This window comes from Neofelis nebulosa, chromosome 7, assembly GCF_028018385.1.
Source record: "Neofelis nebulosa isolate mNeoNeb1 chromosome 7, mNeoNeb1.pri, whole genome shotgun sequence".
Taxonomy (NCBI): domain Eukaryota; kingdom Metazoa; phylum Chordata; class Mammalia; order Carnivora; family Felidae; genus Neofelis; species Neofelis nebulosa.
Genome location: NC_080788.1, coordinates 41,564,508 through 41,584,317, shown reverse-complemented (window position 1 = coordinate 41,584,317; position 19,810 = coordinate 41,564,508). Strand labels below are relative to the sequence as shown.

General features: G+C 44.3%; 1 protein-coding gene and 1 non-coding gene across 4 annotated transcripts in view; both read left to right on the top strand.

Moving 5' to 3' along the window:
• SNX1 (sorting nexin 1) overlaps positions 1-19,430 on the top strand; it is a 44,978-nt gene extending 25,548 nt beyond the window's left edge. For 2 of the 3 annotated variants that reach the window (XM_058737437.1, XM_058737436.1), the window contains exons 5-15: positions 1,006-1,049; positions 2,776-2,917; positions 3,638-3,716; positions 4,165-4,240; positions 6,869-6,982; positions 7,169-7,262; positions 8,494-8,699; positions 11,435-11,578; positions 12,151-12,231; positions 12,708-12,779; positions 13,367-13,797. In XM_058737437.1, coding sequence (XP_058593420.1) covers positions 1,006-1,049; positions 2,776-2,917; positions 3,638-3,716; positions 4,165-4,240; positions 6,869-6,982; positions 7,169-7,262; positions 8,494-8,699; positions 11,435-11,578; positions 12,151-12,231; positions 12,708-12,779; positions 13,367-13,417 — 1,103 coding nt within the window. In that variant the 3' untranslated portion in view covers positions 13,418-13,797. Of the gene's footprint in view, positions 1-1,005; positions 1,050-2,775; positions 2,918-3,637; positions 3,717-4,164; positions 4,241-6,868; positions 6,983-7,168; positions 7,263-8,493; positions 8,700-11,434; positions 11,579-12,150; positions 12,232-12,707; positions 12,780-13,366; positions 13,798-13,835 lie in introns of those variants that run through there. The other variant, XM_058737438.1, reaches the window with a different exon arrangement.
• Positions 17,209-17,373, top strand: LOC131518491 (U1 spliceosomal RNA). The gene has a single exon (XR_009265166.1). It is a non-coding gene; the product is annotated as a U1 spliceosomal RNA (small nuclear RNA).
• Positions 19,431-19,810: the final 380 nt, after the last annotated feature.

Below are 19,810 nucleotides of genomic sequence, written 5' to 3'. Positions count from 1 at the left end.
TCTCCAACTTTTCTATGTACTTTTTAAAAACAGGCATTCCTAGCCATCTCATTGAAACCAGGTTGCCTGCTGTATGTGCCCTGCCGATCCAGTACTGCACCTTCTTCCCCTGGGCCCTCTCCCAGGACCAGTTCAGAATCATAAGCACCTAGTAATTGTTGACCTAGGTTTTCCTGTTTGGTGTGAGGAAGAGTTGAGTGGGGGAAGAAGGGAACAAAACCAACGCAAAACACCACATTCTAGCCCTGGAGCTTTGTCAGAGTCCACTGTATGTCTTTTCACTGCTCAGGGAGTCAATGGTGCCTTTATGTCCCTAAGTGGTCTAGGTCAGAACACTACCACAGAGAAAAACAATTGCTTGAATCCCAAATTATTTAATAGTCAAAGGCTTTTTCAGAAAAATAATTCCTCCAGGAAAGAGATTTGTGTGACATCAGGCAGCCGAAGCGTCTTCCTGCCAGGCCCTTTGCTCTGGATGAACATGCTAGATGAGAGAGGTCAGTGTCCCCCAGCACCAACGGAGGGGTCCGTGACAGTATTTCTGAAAGAGCAAACCGAGCCCAGAGCTAGCTTAGGGTAGAACTGCTTGTTTCCTTTTACATCAGTTGCTTCCTTCTCCTGCTTTATACAGCAAGAGAATTGTTTGATTTTAGACAGATGTGTATAACCAGCCCAAATATTGGCATGGTAACAACCGATGGATTGTCAGTATCCAGTGCTGCTTTGTGAAGGGTATAAATGGAGCCTGGCCTTGGAACAGGGGGCTGACTCTCTTGTTTAACTCAACCTGGGGCCCCGCCAGCATCCATGGGGGCATGATATGTGCCGCAAAGACCTTAAGGCAAAGTAGGAGATTGTAGGATAGTTTATAAAGCTTGGAGATGAAACAAGTGCCTCTTCTTATACAGGGCCCCTGTGGTTTATGATTCCTGGTTAGATATTAGCAAGATCAGCACTGCTTTAGTTTGCAGAGTACTCCTCTCACGCTTTCTTGTTTTCCCACAGGGGATGGTATGAATGCCTATGTAGCCTACAAAGTTACAACACAGGTGAGTCCAAGTGACCCAGCTGGTAACCAGCTTAATAGACTTGGGTGTTTATACCAAGAAGGTCATCATTCAGATTATTTCTGGGTATTTCCTTAGTTTCTTTGCCAACATCCTCCTTCAAGTTTACTCAAGATGGAGCAAGCCTGCATCCCTTTGGTAATCTCATCTGAGCCTTTCCACTTTTCTTCCAGAGAGCTAACACTTCAGTGTGAAACTTTGTAAGTTTTATTAAGACATGTGGTATCTCTGACATTTTTCCCGTCCTTTGTAGGAACTTTGTGGCTTAGAACTAGTTTGGTGGATTGCCCCAAACTATGTCATCTGTTTAAAAATTGTCAGTTCTTATGAGGTTTCCTGTGTGGAACTTCTTTTAATGCTTTCCCTGCCCTTTTACCCCTCAGGTCTGGTCTTCCTTTTTTATATAACATTAATGCATACAAAACTTACACAATGTTGTATGCAGGTTATGAAGCATAAAAAATGAAGCCCCGAACCTACCACCAGTGTTAAGATGAGTACCATTGAATCTGCCTGCGTGTTTCTCCCTGTCATATCCCCTGCCTCACACCTTAAGGACAACCACTCTCCTGAGTTGTCTCTCATTTCCTTTATAAAAATTGTTCACATATGTATCTCTAAACAATATGCTGTTTTGCTTTGTCCTTAAGTTTCATAAAAACAGCATCATGCCGAAAATAGCGCTTTCTTTACTAGCATTGTTTCTCAGACCCATCCATGTTGTGTGTAGCTGTAGTTAGTCCATTGTGTGATTATAGCATAATATATTTATCTGTTTTCCTGTTGTGAGTATTTGGCATGTTTCCAGTTTCTGTAATTATGAACCACGACCTTTCTTGCACATGTCTCTTAGTGTACACGTAGAAGAGTTTCTCTAGAGTGTATAAAAACAGGAGGAGTCCCCCCAGGTACTAGATAGAGCAGATGTTGAGGAAAAGGAATATAAACTTTTGTTTTTGTTTCTGTTTTTTTTAAATACAAACTTTTAAAAAAGTCTTTGTACCAATTTATACTCCCATTGGCATGTGTGTAAAAGTTCCCATTGATATACTCCCCTGCTAACAACTGGCAAGGACAGCCTCCTTAGATTTTGCCTACCTGGTGAGTATTAAATGATCTGTCATTATGATATAGGCCTCGTCTTTTTTGCTAGAAGTTTCCTTTATATTGTCTTACTACTACTTGTTGGCCTGCCCCCTGTGAGTTCTAGATCCTGTGACACTTTAGAGTTTAAAGTGTCTACAGTGTAGATATTTCACCTGATCCTCCCCCGTCTAGTCTGTCTTTTGTTTCACTGCTTTGTTTCCAGCGGCAAATACCCTTAATAAGGCAGTGCAAGATGAATGGGTTGTAGGTGACCATAGATTTCCACTTTAAACTAGACTTCAACCTCTGTTTCCTTTTAGAACAAGTGTTCTCAACCTGGAAGTAGAACTGGATTTGAATTTAATTAGTTGCCTTTGTAATGCTAAACGTTTTATTTTATGCATTTAATATTCTTATCCTGAGAAGGGCTCTGTAGACTTCCTGACAGAGGAGACTGTAGTTCAGAAGGTTTAAGAATCTCAGCCTTGGAGAAAGTTATTTGCCAGGTGGCTAAAGGACAGGGATCTGGGAAGTAAACTCTTTTCACATCAACCAGATGACTTTACAGATACTCATCTTCTATTTGAAATGATATTGCCTTGTGTTTTTTTCTGTCCCCAAGACGAGCCTGCCAATGTTCAGGAGTAAACAGTTTGCGGTGAAAAGAAGATTTAGTGACTTTCTGGGTCTTTACGAGAAGCTTTCGGAGAAACATTCTCAGAATGGCTTTATTGTCCCTCCTCCACCCGAGAAAAGCCTAATAGGTAAGCATGTGGTCATTAATTCTGCCTGGATTTTTTCCTTTGCGTCCTTTCTGCAATATACTTTCTACTTAGTATATGAGAATACTTCTCTTAACTGTGGAATCTTAGGGTTAGGAAAGAAATATTTCCAATGTTTTCCTGTAAATCACATGAGGCCTAGAGAAATAGCATGTTTTGACATGTACTCTTTTATCGGGTGCAGTAGGAGGCTATGCTTTGAGCTTTCACAGCTCTGTGTGTGTATGTATGTGTGTGTGTGTGTGTGTGTGTGCGCGCGTGTGTGCGTGCACGTGTGGTGTTTGAGTTTGTATTGGTATCAGGAGTCTTAAATGATTCCTAATTCCTCCCGATTGAAATGTACTAAATTGGATGGAGGTTTGGGGGAGCTGAGGAACCTTCCCATTGCCATCAGTTGATGTTTGTTCATCTAGACTTAGAGTCCTGTGGCCCTTTTAGAAAACATATAATATTCTGCAAGTCCCAGAGTTGAGAACCTTCAGCACTCTGAGACTAGTTCCAAAAATGACTCTCATGTAAAAAATCTTTTGTTCATGTCTCCTCGCAACATAGAGGTGTAGAAGTGGCCTCTGGTTGTTTTTGGTAATGCTGTTCTCATTGCCTTTCCTTTTGTGGGCTTTCTCACAGGTGTTTGTTTGTTTTGTTTTGTTTTTTAATTCATGATGATTTACAGTTATTTTTACTTTTTAAATTCCATTCCAGGAATGACAAAAGTAAAAGTTGGGAAGGAAGATTCCTCTTCTGCAGAATTTCTTGAAAAACGGAGGGCTGCTCTAGAAAGGTAAATGCCATACATCCATTTTCCTGAGTAACATAAGAACAAGTGAAAAGCTGAAACAGACTTAATTATGAAACATTCACTTGAGTTAGTAGAGATGAGACTTGACTGAATTAAAAATTCACACCTCTCTTAGCTCTCTAACCTTTCCTTGGTCTCTGACCTTCCCACCTTAGGAACAGACCATCTTCTTTTCTTTCCTCACCCTAAGTGAGCAGACAATGATATTCTCTTTTGCAGTCAGATATAATTGGCTCTGAGGTCTCTTTCTGAGCAGTTACTTTTCTTCTCTCTTTGGAAACGTGAAGAACATGAATTTGTGCTTATTAGCAGAGTCATATACTTAAGTGCCTTATCTGAGCACATTTTAAAGTAATGAAAGACATACGCTTGACACCCAAAACCTTGTGAGGCCAGGTTGACTAACCAGATAACTGCTTATACCCTGTAGGTACCTTCAGAGGATTGTGAATCATCCTACCATGTTACAGGATCCTGATGTCAGGGAGTTCTTAGAAAAAGAAGAGGTTAGTATTGTACAAACTGAATTTCATAATTTATATCTGCCTCTAGTGAAATGAAACTAATTCATTCAATATGCATTTAACCTAGTATAAGACTGTATCTTAATTTGTAAGCCCTCAAGAATGACAGGTAGTTTTCAGCCTTTGAAATAAAAGAAGTTCTGCCTGTAGTCAAAAGCAACGGGTTTTATTTTATTTTATTATATTTTATTTTATTTTTAATTTTTTTAATGTTTATTTATTTTTGAGAGAGAGAGACAGAGTGCAAGCAGGAGAAGGGCAGAAAGAGAGGGAGGCACAGAATCTGAAGCAGGCGCCAGGCTCTGAGCTGTCAGCACAGAGCCTGACGTGGGGCTCGAATTCACGAACCGTGAGATCATGACCTGAGCCGAAGTTGATCACTTAACTGACAGCCACCTAGGCACCCTAAAAGCAACTGGTTTCAGGAGTCAGACTGCACCCTGGTGTTTTACTGGAACAACACAGTGATCTGTTTGGCAAGTCCTTTGTGTGTCTTTCATAGGTTATGACTTGGCTCAAATTGAATGCTTATTTTGTGCAAGGAGCTGGGGGGCATTAGGTCAAAACCAATTACCACCGACCACAGAACTGCCATATAGCAAAAGTGTTGACTCAAGTAGACCGTCTGTTTTACAGGCTATGCATAGGCTATTCATGATTGTGAAAAACTGGAGATGGCCCAATTGCTAATAATTGAAGAATTAAGTATTATATATCAATACAGCAAATACTTTATTCTCGTCATAAAACAAAAAGTATACAGAAGCATTCATATATATTCATTGGAAATCTATATTATAAGAATTACATGGGACTCCTGGCTGGCTCACTGGGTGGATCATGTGACTCTTGATCTGAGGGGTCGTGAGTTTGAGCCCCATGTCGGGTGTAGAGCTTACTTTAAAAAAATAATAATAATAGTAAGTGAAACTTGGTGCACCTGGGTAGCTCATTTGGTTAAGCGTCCAACTCTTGATTTTGGCTTAGGTCACAATCTCATGGTTGGTGGGATCAAGCCCCACATGGGGCTCCGCGCTGACATCATGGAGCCTACTTGGGATTCTCCCTCTCTCTCTGCCCCTCCCTCCCTCTCTCTCTCTCTCTCTCTCTGAAAATAAATAAACTTAAAAAATGAAATAAAATGTGAAACTTGAAACAGCAGGTATATAGAGCTATAGGAACATGTTAGTCAGTAAAGATCAAAAGCAACACTGGAATCAAATGATGTTGTATCCCATATGAAAGAAAAGTAGAAGGAAATAAGTGACAGGATAGGACTATCATTTTGTATTTATTTTTTCATTTTGTTTTTACCTTTATTTTTTTAACTATTTTTTTAAGTTTTTATTTATTTATTTTGAGAGAGAGACAGAGCAAGCGAGAGAAGGGCAGAGAGAGGGAGAGAGACAATCCCAAGCAGACTTCACACCATCAACATAAAGCCCTATGCAGGGCTTGAACTTAGGAACCGTGAAGTCATGACCTGAGCCGAAACCAAGAGTCAGGTACTTAACTGACTGAGCCACCCAGGTGCCCCTGTGTTTTTACTTGTTAATTTTTACTTAATTTGCATACAGTGTGAATTATGTTAATGAAGAAAATGGTACTAGCTACATGTGGTTTTTCCCCCCCAAATGAAATTTTTTAATTAAAATTTCTTTACTTAGTGATTAAATCTTTTCATTCCTCCTCTGGGGTTCCTGTATCCATTTTTCCCTTTTACCCCCTCATCCCTACCTCATACCCCTAAAACAGGGTTTATTGACAACAGCACTATTGACACTTTGGGCTGGATCATTCTTTGTTGGAGAGAGCTGCCTTGTGCGTTGCAAGTTTAGTAGCATCCCTGGCCTCTATCCACTAGATGCCAGTAGCATCTCCACCCCAGTTTTAACAACCAGAATTATCTACAGACACGGCCAAATGTCCCCTACGTATCAAAATGGCCCCAAGTTGAGAATTACTTGACTAACCGTCCTGAGCACTAAAATCTAATTTTTCACTGTCGTGTAATATATTTACTGTAGATTCTTTAGCATTCCTTTCATACTTTAGGAAAGAAGTGGTAAGACTGAACCAACCAAATTGTTTCTAAATGTTTGGCATGGTTGGCTTAACAAGATCACCCCTAAAAGTAACCCCAATCTGAGTAAATAATGCTCCTGTCCTTAGACCTTTGTTCAAATGGAATCACAGCACAACTTTAGAGCCTCTCAAGACCTTAAGTCCAGCTGTGTGCAGAGTATGCTTATCCAAAGGATCTCGTAACTTTTAACAAAAGCATGTTTGGTATTTAAGCAGTTCATGCCTGGGATAGCAGACCATCTCAACATGAGGTCACCTGGCTACATAACAGTCTTACTGTATTTTCTTTCTGTACCCTATCTCAAAATGAAAATTTTGTTATTATGTTAAACATAGTCCTTTGATTTTTTTTCTTTCTATATGTGCTAGTTTACAGATGTGTCTAACTGCTTTTGAAAACAACAGTCTACATTTCAAATAATTGTTTGGCAAGTTTTGGGCATGCCATCTGATGGATACTAATTCTTCTGAACCTAAAATAGGGGCAGAAGATAACTTGCCATCCCCGCCTTCTTGGTCTTGTAGCTGCCACGCGCCGTGGGTACCCAGACATTGAGTGGTGCTGGTCTCCTCAAGATGTTCAACAAAGCCACGGACGCAGTCAGCAAAATGACCATCAAGATGAATGAATCAGACATTGTGAGTAGCCCTGTGCCTCTCGGCTTCCCCTGCCCCCTCAGTCTTATGGGTCAGAAGCCCTGAGAAATCCTGACATTTCTCAGATTAGAGACTTATCTTTTAAGGTAATTCAGTCCCTTAAGGAAACCCTGTGCTGTATGCCTATAGGATTCCCCTCCATTAAAGATCTGGACTTGTGTGTTTCAGTGGTTTGAGGAGAAGCTCCAGGAAGTGGAGTGTGAAGAGCAGCGCTTACGGAAGCTGCATGCTGTTGTAGAAACTCTAGTGAACCATAGAAAAGGTAACAACCTCGGAAATGCACTCGGAGCTGGAAATGTGTCCAGTGAGCTATAGGTGGGAGGGCATGCTGTTCCCAACCCTGTCAGCCATTCAAGTTGAAATTCTCAGCCCACCTGGTCCTTGATGTTCTCATCAAAAAGATACGCCCTGCACCTCCTGGAAGGAAACATGACTCAGCCACTGTGAGCATTGTGCCTTCTAGCTGGGAGGGGTGCAGGGGAACTGCCTCACATACAGCTTCACGTGGGACATGGACTTTAGTTGGTATGATTTGAATTGGTGGCTTATATCCAAAGTGATGTCACACACTTTAGCTACATGGTCAAATGGACAATATGTAAATTCAGGGAAACCATATATGTCTCCTAACCTTTCTTCACCTTTCTTTGGTGAGATTTGTCTAAGAGCTAGTAAAATTTGCCAAGTTTGAATGCTTTCCTTCTCTGCCTTAAACATGGTAATAATCAGGGGTACCTAGGTGGCTCAGTCAGTTAAGCATCCAACTCTTGATTTCAGCTCAGGTCTTGATCTCAGTGTGATAAGTTCAAGCCCGATACTGGGCTCCACACTGGGCATGAATCTTACTTAAGTAAACAAACAAACATGGTAATAAACAGAAATCAAAACAGGCAGAAAACTGTTAAAATGAAGCCATTGTGAGCATTGGCAAAATATGGCCCAGCCCATGGGCCACACCTAGCCCTAGGCCTGTTGCTGTGAGCTAGGAATGACTTTTACATTTTTAAAGGGATGAGTGAAAAAAGAAAGTGAGGCCATTATGTGATCCATAGACTTAAATCATCTAGCCCTTCCTAGAAAAAAAGTTTGTCCTGCTTTAGGACATGTAAGACTATGCAGTGTGCACGTACATTCACTCTCGTGCAAATAGACTAATAATGAGCTTTAACATAAAAATTAGAATCATTCCTTTGGCCTGTTTGTATTAACTGGCCCCTAGTTCTCCAGGAATATTGAAGCTGCTGCTTCCAAGTAGGCTAGGCCTTAACTTGGTGAAACTTAGAACAGCAGATGTCTCTCCCTGCTCGTGTGACCACACTGCACTCCCCTCAGTTTTCTAAGTACAGTTGGCTGTAGTGTAAGTGACTGGGTTGCAGAGCCCACAGTTGTTAGATATGCAGAAGGCAGCATTTCTAAGGCATGCCATGCAATGCCAGCTGACTTGTCCCTTTTCGTTTTGAGATAAGAGGCCTCTGCTGTCTTCCTCCTTCCAGAGCTCGCACTGAACACAGCCCAGTTTGCAAAGAGTCTAGCCATGCTTGGGAGCTCTGAGGACAACACAGCACTGTCACGGGCACTCTCCCAGCTGGCTGAGGTGGAAGAAAAAATTGAGCAGCTTCACCAGGAACAGGCCAACAATGATTTCTTCCTCCTTGCTGAGCTCCTGAGTGACTACATTCGTCTCCTGGCCATAGTCCGTGTAAGCTTCTGTTTGCTTTCCTCTTTTTCCTCCCCTTTATTTAATTTGCCTTTGTTTTCCTTTTCCCCTTCCCAAGAAATTTTCATCCATTATAGCTGGAAGTAGGTGTAACTTTTTTCTACTCTCAAGAGAGAAGGTATCTTGTGAACCAAAAAATCCATTTTAACTTTTAGCTAGTTATCACTATGTCATTTTTGAGGCCTTATAGCCAGTTTTTAAAATGCATTTGGAGAAAAGACTACTCTTGAATTTTCAGGTAGGCCCCTCCTTATTGCTAAAGCTGCACACAGTCCTCTATGCTCCTTTCTTCAAATGAGGCTTATTACAGACCTGCTGTCTTGGCCCCCTGGAGCAATGACTCCTCAGTTCTTTGGTCTTTGCCTCCTTAACAGTAAGCGGCGGCTTTGCCTTTCGTAAGAGCTCTTGCTGGCTTCCACTTGTCCCTCTAACGTGGGCAGTCAGGTAACTACACGGAATCGTCTTGGCATTGCATGGAGGAGTGTGGCCACAGGGATGAGAGAGCTTGTCACCAGAGTCCTTTGTGTGCTGTGCTGACCACACTGGTAACAACACTGCAGCCTACCTGTCAGATCTAGCACCTCACCTCTTCTCCTGATAACTGGGGCAGTCTGGTTTCCCATGACCTTTTAGAGCAGCCGAGGCAGCTTCAATGGGCAGTGATACTAGCTCTCGCATGGTCTCCCTGAGACAGAGGAAAGAGCCAAGAGGGATCCTGGTGCCTGCCTTATAAGAGACTGAATCTGTCCCTTCTCCAGCTTGGGACCAGGATGAGCCTCTGAGTTGGAACAGAGCCACACTCACTCCCCATCCCCAGCATCTCCCCGACCAGGGAGCCCCTGTGTTGTCAAGAACCAAGCTGCTCCCAAGGCTCTCATTTCCTCTGTGGCAGAGTTGCTCAATAAAGCCTGTGAGGTCGCTCATTGTCTCCCTCAGCTGTTTGGTTTGCTGCTAACTCCAGAGTGATAAGAGGCTGGAAAAATAACCTGCTTTGGAATTTGTAGAACTGGTCAGACTATGAAGGCTGGAGCACTACCTTAGGGAAGGGCCCTCTCTGGGAAAGTTTCAGAGGGGGGCATCGTTTGCAGCCTCAGGAGAGCATAGCTCTTGGATGTGACCCCCCAGGCATGAGAGAGGCCCAGCCTAGAGCTCCATGTAGGGACTGAGGCAACATGCTTGAGTGCAGAACTGCAAGCCGGGCTTCTCTTAGAGACCCTTAACCTGCCCTCTTCATAATCGTGAGAGGGTGATGGGCTGGGGAGATGAGCAGATATTTCTTTTATGCTCTTCCCTGAACCTGGAACTGTACCACCCTTAGCCCAGAGGGTTAGGCTTGAGTCTTACGAGGTTACCCTTTACCTATACTTTGACATTGAGAGCTGCTTAGAAATTGCAAGTGAACAGCAGTGACAGTCAATGCTGGGGAAGGTGAATTTGGTGGCATTTCACTCCCTAAGGTTCAAACTTTGGCAAAGGCCTGCCCTAAGGAGACCTAGAAAACTTCTGGCAGAAAATTGGAGCAGGGCTGGGAGGCTGACCCCAGGTACAGATCTCTCATCCAGGCTGCCTCTTGAAGCTACTAAGCCAGTGGGGGTGGTGGATGGCTTGGTTACGCCAATAACTGTCCTCTGGAAATGTGATCGAGGGACTGGAAACGGTGAGGGGATGGGGTGCCTGGCTGGCTCAGTCGGTAGAGCATGCAACTCTTGATTTCAGGGCTGTGGGTTCGAGCCCCACGATGGGTATAGAGATTACTTAAAATAAGAATCTTTAGGGGTGCCTGGGTGGTTCGGTCAGTTAAGCACCTGATTTTTTATCTCAACTCAGGTCTTGATCTCAGGGTCATGAGTTCAAGCCTCACATTGGGCTCCACGCTGGAGGTGGAGCCTACTTAAAAATGATAATAAAATTAAAAATAAAATAAATAAAAATAAAAATCTTAAAAAAGAGAAAAGAACTGGAAACTGGGAAAACCAGCAAGTGGACGTTGGGGAGCTTCTTGGGGGCCTTGATTTATCAGTCGAATATATGGATGGGATGGAAGCCGTGTGTGTCCCCATGGTAGCTTCAAGTATTTAGTTAAAGACTTGTTAAGCTAATCCTGTATACTATTTGGGTGTTAATTTAAAGGTTGCTTCCTTAGGTTGGCTTCCCTGGTATATCTCCCAGACTAAGCTAGGTCTCCAAGTTTGTTATTTTGAGATAGGTCTTCTGCTTGTTTACTCTGTACTCTGCATACTTGTAATTATTTATTTGCAATTATTAATATATGTCAACCTCTAACAAGCTCCATAAAAGTAGAACCACGTGTTTCATTCCCCACTGTATTCTTAGTTCCTGGCACATGGCAGGCAGGAGATCAGGAAAAGTACGTAGACCCAGAGACTAATGTGAGGGAGGCAGTTCAGAAGCCATAGAACTGAGCACTGGCATCAGGCCACCTGCTCTGCTCCCAGCCATCCAACCTTGGAAGTAGCATGAAGCAGCATGGCACCGCCCCACTGGAGGCTTGGAGAAGAGTCTTACAAGCTTGTGCTTTTTGATGTGAAGCTTCCAGCTGGGCACTAACACACGGCTGCAGAACCTGCCCTTGGTCAGTCCTTCTCTAGCACAGCTGCTGGGAGAGAGTCCCCCTGCCCCCCAAGCCCTACCCCAGGCAGAGCCAGGGGAGCTCCTGAAGGGCTGGTTGTGCTCTTCCCCAACCCCCACCCCCACAGGCTGCCTTCGACCAGCGTATGAAGACGTGGCAGCGCTGGCAGGATGCTCAGGCGACGCTGCAGAAGAAGCGGGAGGCTGAGGCTCGGCTGCTTTGGGCCAACAAGCCTGACAAATTGCAGCAGGCTAAGGACGAGATCTTAGAGGTGAGGCACACAGAGCAGACTGGCTCCTGAATGAGCCCGGGTCCCATCCCACCCAGATGCTTGAAACCACACAGCAGGCGAGAGAGCCGATTGAGTCTAAAGGACTGTGGCTGCTGGGGAAGCCTCTGAGAATGAGTCCAGGCTTGCTTTGAGGCCTGGCCCTTTTCCTCTCTTCCCATTCCACCCAGACTTAACAAATCAGATTCTCTGCAGGAGGGGTCGTGGGTGGGTCTGTGAAAAACTCCCAAGGCGATTCAGTATGGCAACAACTGAATTCAGTTCTCTGGAACTCCCAGCCTTTGTGGTGGGTACCTGAACCAGGGGCTTTGGGGTGCCAGAACTTTGAGACCAGGCCTGGCCTGGAGTACACAGCATCTCTTTTCCAGCCAGATGGCCTTCACCTAGACTTAGACTTACACACTGAATCTCCATATGGTTTCTTATCTTACCCAGAGGGACAAACAGACATAATGACCAACTGAGGTCTCACATGTAGAATTGCTGTCCAAAGGTAAAGACTCAGTAATGATACCATAATATTAAGTGATCCTTTCTGTTCCCTTTCTTCCCAGTGGGAGTCTCGAGTGACTCAGTATGAAAGGGACTTTGAAAGGATTTCAACTGTGGTCCGAAAAGAAGTGATACGGTTTGAGGTGAGATAGAATATCCTACTTCTCACAAGTGTGCAGTGCCTTGTTTAGTGGTGGTGTTGGTTTTGTTCAAGTCTATTGAGTAGGGAGACCGATGAAAGTGCCGGTGACCTGGTAGTTGTGAACAGACGTGGCCGTGTGTGTGTGTGTTCATGTGTGTGTTCACATTTATGTTCTGAGGCAGAGTGGCTGTCCTACACTTGTTGCTGGACCAGAGAAGTTAAAGCTTGCAGCTTTCCTGTGTCCTCTGGTTCCCTTTTCTTTCTCCTGTCTTCCTCCACCTCCCATCCCCTGCCCACCATGCAAGAAAGCCTTGCAAGTCCTTGGCAGAAGCCATTTGGCTGGAAATTATAGCTATTCCAGCTGCTAGCTATAGTTTCTGAGGCTGTGTTTGGCCTTGGTCAGCAATAAACTCCATCCCATCAAGAGGGGTAGGAGCAACTGTCTGGATGATCAGTCTAGAATCCTGTCTCCTATAGAAAGAAAAATCCAAGGACTTTAAAAACCACGTGATCAAGTACCTTGAGACACTCCTGTATTCACAGCAGCAGGTATGTAAGTTATGCATGACTTTCATTCTCTATGCCTCCTCCAGAGGCCAGCTGCCTACCTGGGGCTTTGGTGATGGGATGGGCTGGGCTGGCTGTATTGCTCTAACATGGAGAATCTAATAGGGTCTTTTGCCAAGCAGGATATTGTAGCCCTAATCCTACAATAAGTTAGTTTTTAAGGACAAAGCCTACCTCTCCCTGTAACTCCCCATGGTACCACCTAACCCTCTTAAGGCTGAGACCCAATCATTGTATTGAACAGTGGATCCAATTGTGAGGAGCTAACTGAGCTGGGCAAAGCTGTAGCCCCCACAGGGATGCTTCCTCCAGGGCAGAAGCAGGACTATCTTTAGAGATTTCCCTTGTACTTGATGCTTCCTCTGAAGAGGGGTAAGATTGGCTGCCTGGCCAATCTGTCCCAGGGTCCACTCTCAGCCTAGCCATTTCCTCAGCTTGGCCTCAGCTCTGGCCTCCCTTTGGGTGGCTGAGACCACGGGGGAGTGCGTGGCCCTGTGCTTGCTCCCCTCCCAGGCTCAGTCTCTGCCACTAGGTGGGGGCACTTGCTCATTGTCCCCACTTCTTTGCAGCTGGCAAAGTACTGGGAAGCCTTCCTTCCTGAGGCAAAGGCCATCTCCTAATGGACCAAGGACACCAGAGCCCACCTGCCTGACGCTGCCTTTTTATACACTGTTCTCCACCTCTGCCGGACTCCAGTGATGCAACCTGCCTAGCCTGGACTTTATCCCTTCTTCCCTGCCCCCACGACCAACCTGTGACCATTCTAACCATTACTTCATTTAGCTTCCATATATATTTTCTTACCTGAGAGAATAGTTTCTTGCTTTAAGCAAAAGACCTACACTAGGTGGTGGAGTTAGGGGATAGGGGTGGAGTATTGATATAAATATATAAATACAAATGTATATTTTTCAGGATGTGGTTAGGAACTGGGAATAACGTTTTCTGTTACTCCTGATGGTGCCATGAAAAGATTATGTAATAAAATATTTTAAAATCAGGTCACGTGACTCGGAATGGTGGTGCTTTTTGCTTTAGGCTGGGGAGCAGTTGGGAAACAGGTCCAGAATACTCCGAACAAAGAAGTTGCCCAGGTATAGTAAGTTTCTCTCCACAGGAGTTTAAGCTTTTGCTGCTGCTTCCCTATGGGACTAGAATTTCTTTTTTTCTATCTACCTCTGCTACGTACTCTGAGGGTCTCTTAACCTGTTTAATTCTTATTCCTACTTTTTTAGGGAAGGAGTTGTAAAGACATCTCTTATAGTAAGAGGGACAATGGATTCTCCTGCGAAGGAGGCAGACTTTCTTTTATTCCTACCCTGTTTCCCTTAGCTGCCCAGGGCTCTCTCAGTCTTGCCCTCTGATAGCAGACTTCTGAACTTCTTTCTGCCAAGTCCCCAGTAGACCGATTCCTGTTAAAAGTGTAAAGAGCTGATAAGGACTTAACACTTTATCTCCGTTGAGAACAGAGCCAGCACTCTGCCTCTAGATCAGGTCATCCAAGAGATCCTAAACTTTTTGAGGTTCCAAGAAGCTTTACTCTCTGTGCCCAGGAGGTAGCATGCCAACAACAGGGCCCGAGTGTTGTCAGCTTAGGCCAAGGGCGTTCAAAGGGGTCTCTGTCCTGGCCTGGCCAGGGAGACTGGAGTCTCACATGCGTTGTTGCTGGGCTTCCCCTCAGCTGTGTCCACAGCTGCTTAAACTGGCTGATCAGAGTGGTCTGTGAAGCTGCTCTGTGGGGCAGGGTTGGCAGATTGCCTGCCATGGAACCTCGCCACTCCTGTCCGCCACCCCCCAGCCCCAGGGACGCCCCTTTCTGTGGGCATTCCAGGCCTGCTCTGTTAGTTCTCTTGGGTGGGTGGTTAAGGTTTGGGGAGGGACAGCCTGAGGCAAGAGAATGCAGTAAACAGCACTGATTTCCAGTGCACCAGCCTGGTGGGGGCAGGGATCCAGGGTGGGGGTGCAGTGCTGGCAAGTATTTTTTTCAACGGTTGGGTGTTTGTTTTGTTTTGTTTTAGAAAAAGTCACTCAGTCTCTCCCTATCCCCCAATATCTTTATTAACACTCTTGATTTTTTTCCTTCCAGTCTTGCGTTTGCTTTTGCACAGTTGTAATAATACCCACGTGAAATATTTTGTATCCTTTTATCATTCAGCGCTATATATTTTGTAAGCATTTCTTCTTTATTGTTACATATCTTCACAAACTTTATTTAGAAGGGTATGTAATTTTAAGGCTTCCACAGAGTGCTTGTACCATAATTCTGACTCATCCCTTGTTGTTGGATTCTTGGTTGTTTGGTAAATTTTAAATTTTAATATAATTTAAATCTTCTGGAAAAGTTACAGGATATCACGAAGAATTCCCATATAGCCTTTACCCAGATTTACCAAGTGTTTACATTTTACCGTATTTGCTTTATGATTTATTATCTATATTTACATATTGTATTTTCTGAAGCATTTGAGAGTAAATTGCAGACATTGTGCCCCTTTACCCCCAGATCTTTAGTATACATTTCCTTAAGAACAAGGACATCTCTCATAATTTACAACCATAAGTATGTTTATCAAAATCAGGAAGTTTGACAGTAAACTAATACTGTTACATAACCCATGGTCCATATTTAAATGTTGTCAGTTATCCCAGTGGTGTCCTTTATAGCTATTCCCTTTTTCCTGGTTCAGGATCATGTGTTATCTTGAGTTGTAACATGCGATCACTTGTGTCTCTCTTAATCCAGAAGAGTTTCTCAGCCTTTCTTTGCCTTTCATTACCTTGGCATTTTTGAAGAATATAGGCCAGGTATTCTGTAGAATATCTTTTGACTTGGATTGGCCTCACGGTTCCGTGTGACTATATTAGGGTTTTGCAATTAGGCAGGAACATCACAGAAGTGATGCGTCCTCAGTGCATTTTAAGTTGGCACATGATGTCGGTCCCGTTAATGCTGAAGTTAACTCTGATCACTTGATTACTATTTTCCCCTTTGTAATTGACAAGAAATTTGTGGGGAGGTACTTTGAGATCATGTAAATACTTTGTTCCTTCTCCAGTGTGCTTTTCTGGCTCCATAATCTACATTTACTGGTTGGCATTCTACTAAAGAAAAACATCCTTTCTCTCTACTTAATAATCTACTTGTTTATCAGTATGCATGAATGGATTCCTATTTTACTCAAAGTGCATTGCAAGCCCTTGCTTTGATTTACTTTGATTCTCAAATCATCCCAGATGATTTTTTTAACCTGTCCCCTTCATTTTTTTTTTTTTTTTAACACTTTTCTTACTTTCTGGCATAATAAAATGTTTCAGGCTTCTCTTATATCTTCCTTGCCCCAGCTCTGGAATCAGCCATTTCTCCACAGAGTCCTGATTTCTTTTAATGGAGAATTAAATATATATAGAAACCAAGATCTGCGTGCTGAGCGTGCTCATTGCTCCTGCAGTGTCATTGCTTCTAGGCTTTTGGCAGAGCAGGAAAGTAATGAAAGACAAAGATATATAGCAGTAGCAAGAGAGAGAGATGACATAAAGAATTAGATATTAGAAAGCATGAATTCACACAGATCCTTACAGTCTAACCCCATTGGGTTTATCTAAGTCTTCTCCCTTTTCCATACTTGCAACTCTTCTCCAAAGAAACTTAATTGTAAAACTTTATCCTTGCTTTGTTGTATTCCATCCTGTGATCATCTTGCTGCAAGTCTGTTATTTCCTTGGGATGGACTGTGGTTTCAGAACTTCCTCCTTAGCATCTGGCACTGGAGGCTGACAGGCCTGTGCATTTCTGTACAGAGCTTGCACACATGGAAACTGAGAAAGCAAACAGGTTAAGGGTACTGAGCCCAAGGCCTGCACGGTGGTACAAAAGATAGAGTCATTCTACCTGGGGCCTCAGGAAGAAGACGTTTGTAGAGAAGAGGATGCTTGAACTGTGGCTTAAAGGTGAAGAGGCATTTGCCCCTTCTGCTGGGCCCATTCTACCTCCCTGTCTCTTGACAGTGGGAGGTAGGCATCTAGGGAAATGTAGGTGGCTTGGTATGGTGTGGGTCAAGTCATTGGGCAGCCCACAGAGAGTGACAAGCAGGAACCAGATCACACTGCTTGATACAACTTGTGAAGCACTTGGCACAATTGCCCAAAAGGGTGGGGACCCACTGAAGGGACTCAAGCAGGGAATAACATGTTCACATTTGTGATTTAGACGCATCAGACTGGAGGCAAGGAGAGCAGCCATGTTCATCCCAGCCAGCCAGATTGCTGAGGAGGACAGAAGGGATGGTCTCTTGGAGAGGCTCAGAAGGTGGACGTGGAACCACTGGACACCTGGTCACTGATCTGAGAGAGGCCTGAGGGATGAGCTAGCCTGACTTGCAGGTTTCTGGCTGGAATTTCGGGATAGAGAGTGAAGAGTACTTAGCAGGGAATATACCATGATCATGAAGGTGGTTTCCCCCAGGGCGAGGCTTATCCATTGCACTCTGGATGTGCCGACCCCTGCGATTTCCCCAAAAGTGGGGAACTCGACTGCATAATTTGTGGTAGTGGGGGACCACGTTCATGCTTCCCCCTGGGAGGGTGCGGTGGGGGAAGGATGGACAGTGAAGGGAGCCCTTAATGACACAGGCAACACAAGGCCAAGTAGGTTTGGAGCAGATGGGAGCAGAAGCCGTCAGTGCTGCCTGTGTCATGTAGCATAAGAGGCTCCTCTGAATGGGAAGGGAGGCCCATGCTGAGAGGTGGGAGAGAAACCTAGTGAAAGGAGGCTTTGTTTTATTTAAAGGTGGGTCAGACTTGGCATCTTAATAAAATTCAGAGGAGAGAAAGGGAATCGCTATCAGAGCTGTGTCTGGGGACAAATGCACAGAGCAGGGAGCCTCACTGCCAAGCAAGGAGGCGTGGGGAAGGAAGACAGGGTGGGGCAGAGAATATAGGTCTCCTGCTTGGTAATTAAAGTGTTTTCAAATAGAGATACCTGGTTTTCCTATTGTGAGTTAAGTGGTTTAGAGAAGAGGTGTGGAGACGAGTCTGTACTTCCCTACTTCCCCATGCATTATTTCCCCAAAGAATCTCTGGGCTTCAGAGTCTAGAGCATGAAACTTTGAGCTAGAGGGACCCCAGCATTCAATATGAGTACTGAGTGACAGATTAAATGAGAAGTGGGAATGATAGAAAGTGTCACTTACGCATAGGTATTTGTAACTTTGAACTCTTTCCAGAAGACTTTCATTCTGAGTGCACCTATAGCTGGGAACCATAAAGAAAATAAAGAATACCTTTGCAGCTTAAAGTTTAAAAACCAAGAGATGATAATGAAATCTGCTAAGGATGGGACCAGGAAGTGATTGAAGAGAGAGCATGGTGATGGAGGAGGGTCCGTTGCTGAGCATGGTTACGGCCCAAATGGGAGTGGAAACCATGGATTTTGAGGGACATCAGGTCCCAAAGTGGTGGAATTTTCTCCACAGCAGCCTAGGGGAGCAGGAGGAAAGGGGAAGATGATGGTGATCCCTCCTGGAGCAAAGAAGAACAGACCTTTGCTGCAATTGTCATGCACCTGAACTGAATGCCCTGTCTTTGGAGACACTGGCTAAGTGTCTTGGGGAGAGACGCTCCACGACTGGGGAGAGTCGGGCCCGAGCTGAGAGTTAGAAATGGGTAAGAACCACTCATCCGTGTCTACTGGCCAGGGGAAGGGTGTGTACGTCATCTGCCAACGTCTTGTGGCACGAGATGTGTGGTTGATTTTGGCGCTCTCTGCCAAACAGTCAACTCTCCGAAGTGGTACGTCTTTGTCACTCCATGGTCCCCAGGAAAGATTTGGGCTCAAAATAGGTGCCAGATAGATCAAGGTTGAATGATCTCCAACTGCAGGTTCTGCCACCTGGCACTCCCAGTGTTCTCTGAGAGGATTCCCGCTCGCTTTCCTGTTTATGTCCTAGCGCTTCACAACAATGCCCCACCCCTGACAGAAACTGCCCCCAAACATGCTCATGCTCTTTGCTTCCTCAGTTCTGTGCGGCCCAGGCCTAAGGAGCCTTTTGTTAATGGTGGGCTTTGTACCTGACATGCCCTGTCTCGGTTCCCATCCCTCTCTTCAGTCTCAGAATTACACCTGTCTGAATGGGAGTGGAAGTAGATGGAGATGGAAAGCACTGGTAAACGTGTCAGAACATTCACGGGGGATTCCCGTAGACACGTCTAGAAACCAAGTCCATGAAGAAGACTGTGCAAAGGGGCCCATCTTAGCAAGGTGTACAGTGTACAGTTGTAAAAATTGAAATCAATCTCTGTACAGCAGGAAGGGATTAAATGAATTATGGTACATAATACGATTGGGTGTACAGTCATTGGAGATGATACATAGCTATATTCATTGACAAGGAAAACGTTTTTAAGTGAAAAAAGTAGGCTATAGAATTACATGTATAGTGTGGTGTAAGTTTATATAAAACTACATATATGGAACGAATGTTGATTGAATTGTTAACTATGGTTGCCCTAGCAGGATGGAATTCTGCATTATTTAAAATTTTCACAGTATTTTATGTTGCTTGGAATTTCTATGTATTTTTATGATCATAAAAATTAAATAAAGTGTTTTCATTATGGGGAAAAAAATGCAGTGCATCCTTTGAGGCCTACTCTCTATGTACCTTCTCTGGGAAGCTTTCTTTGATGCACTTTCCATTCTACCCCCAGACTGGAACGGGAGACCACCTCCTCTGTCGCTCTGTCATCCTCTTAAACCTCTGGTCTTTCTCACCCTGTGTGCATTGTTAACTCTGAGATGATCTCATTAGCTTCTGGGGTTCTGAACTCCTTAAGATCATGGACTGTATTGTTCCTACCTATCTCCATGCTCCCTTCCACCCACAAAGGTAGCCTAAGGGGGCAATGGCTGCCATTCAGCTCTGGTGATTATTGTTTTAGGAGCCTGTGGGCCCAGATCTTGGGGGTTTTGAAGACATTCAAAAATCAGGCTTGATCTGGGGTTTGGTAGGCCGTGC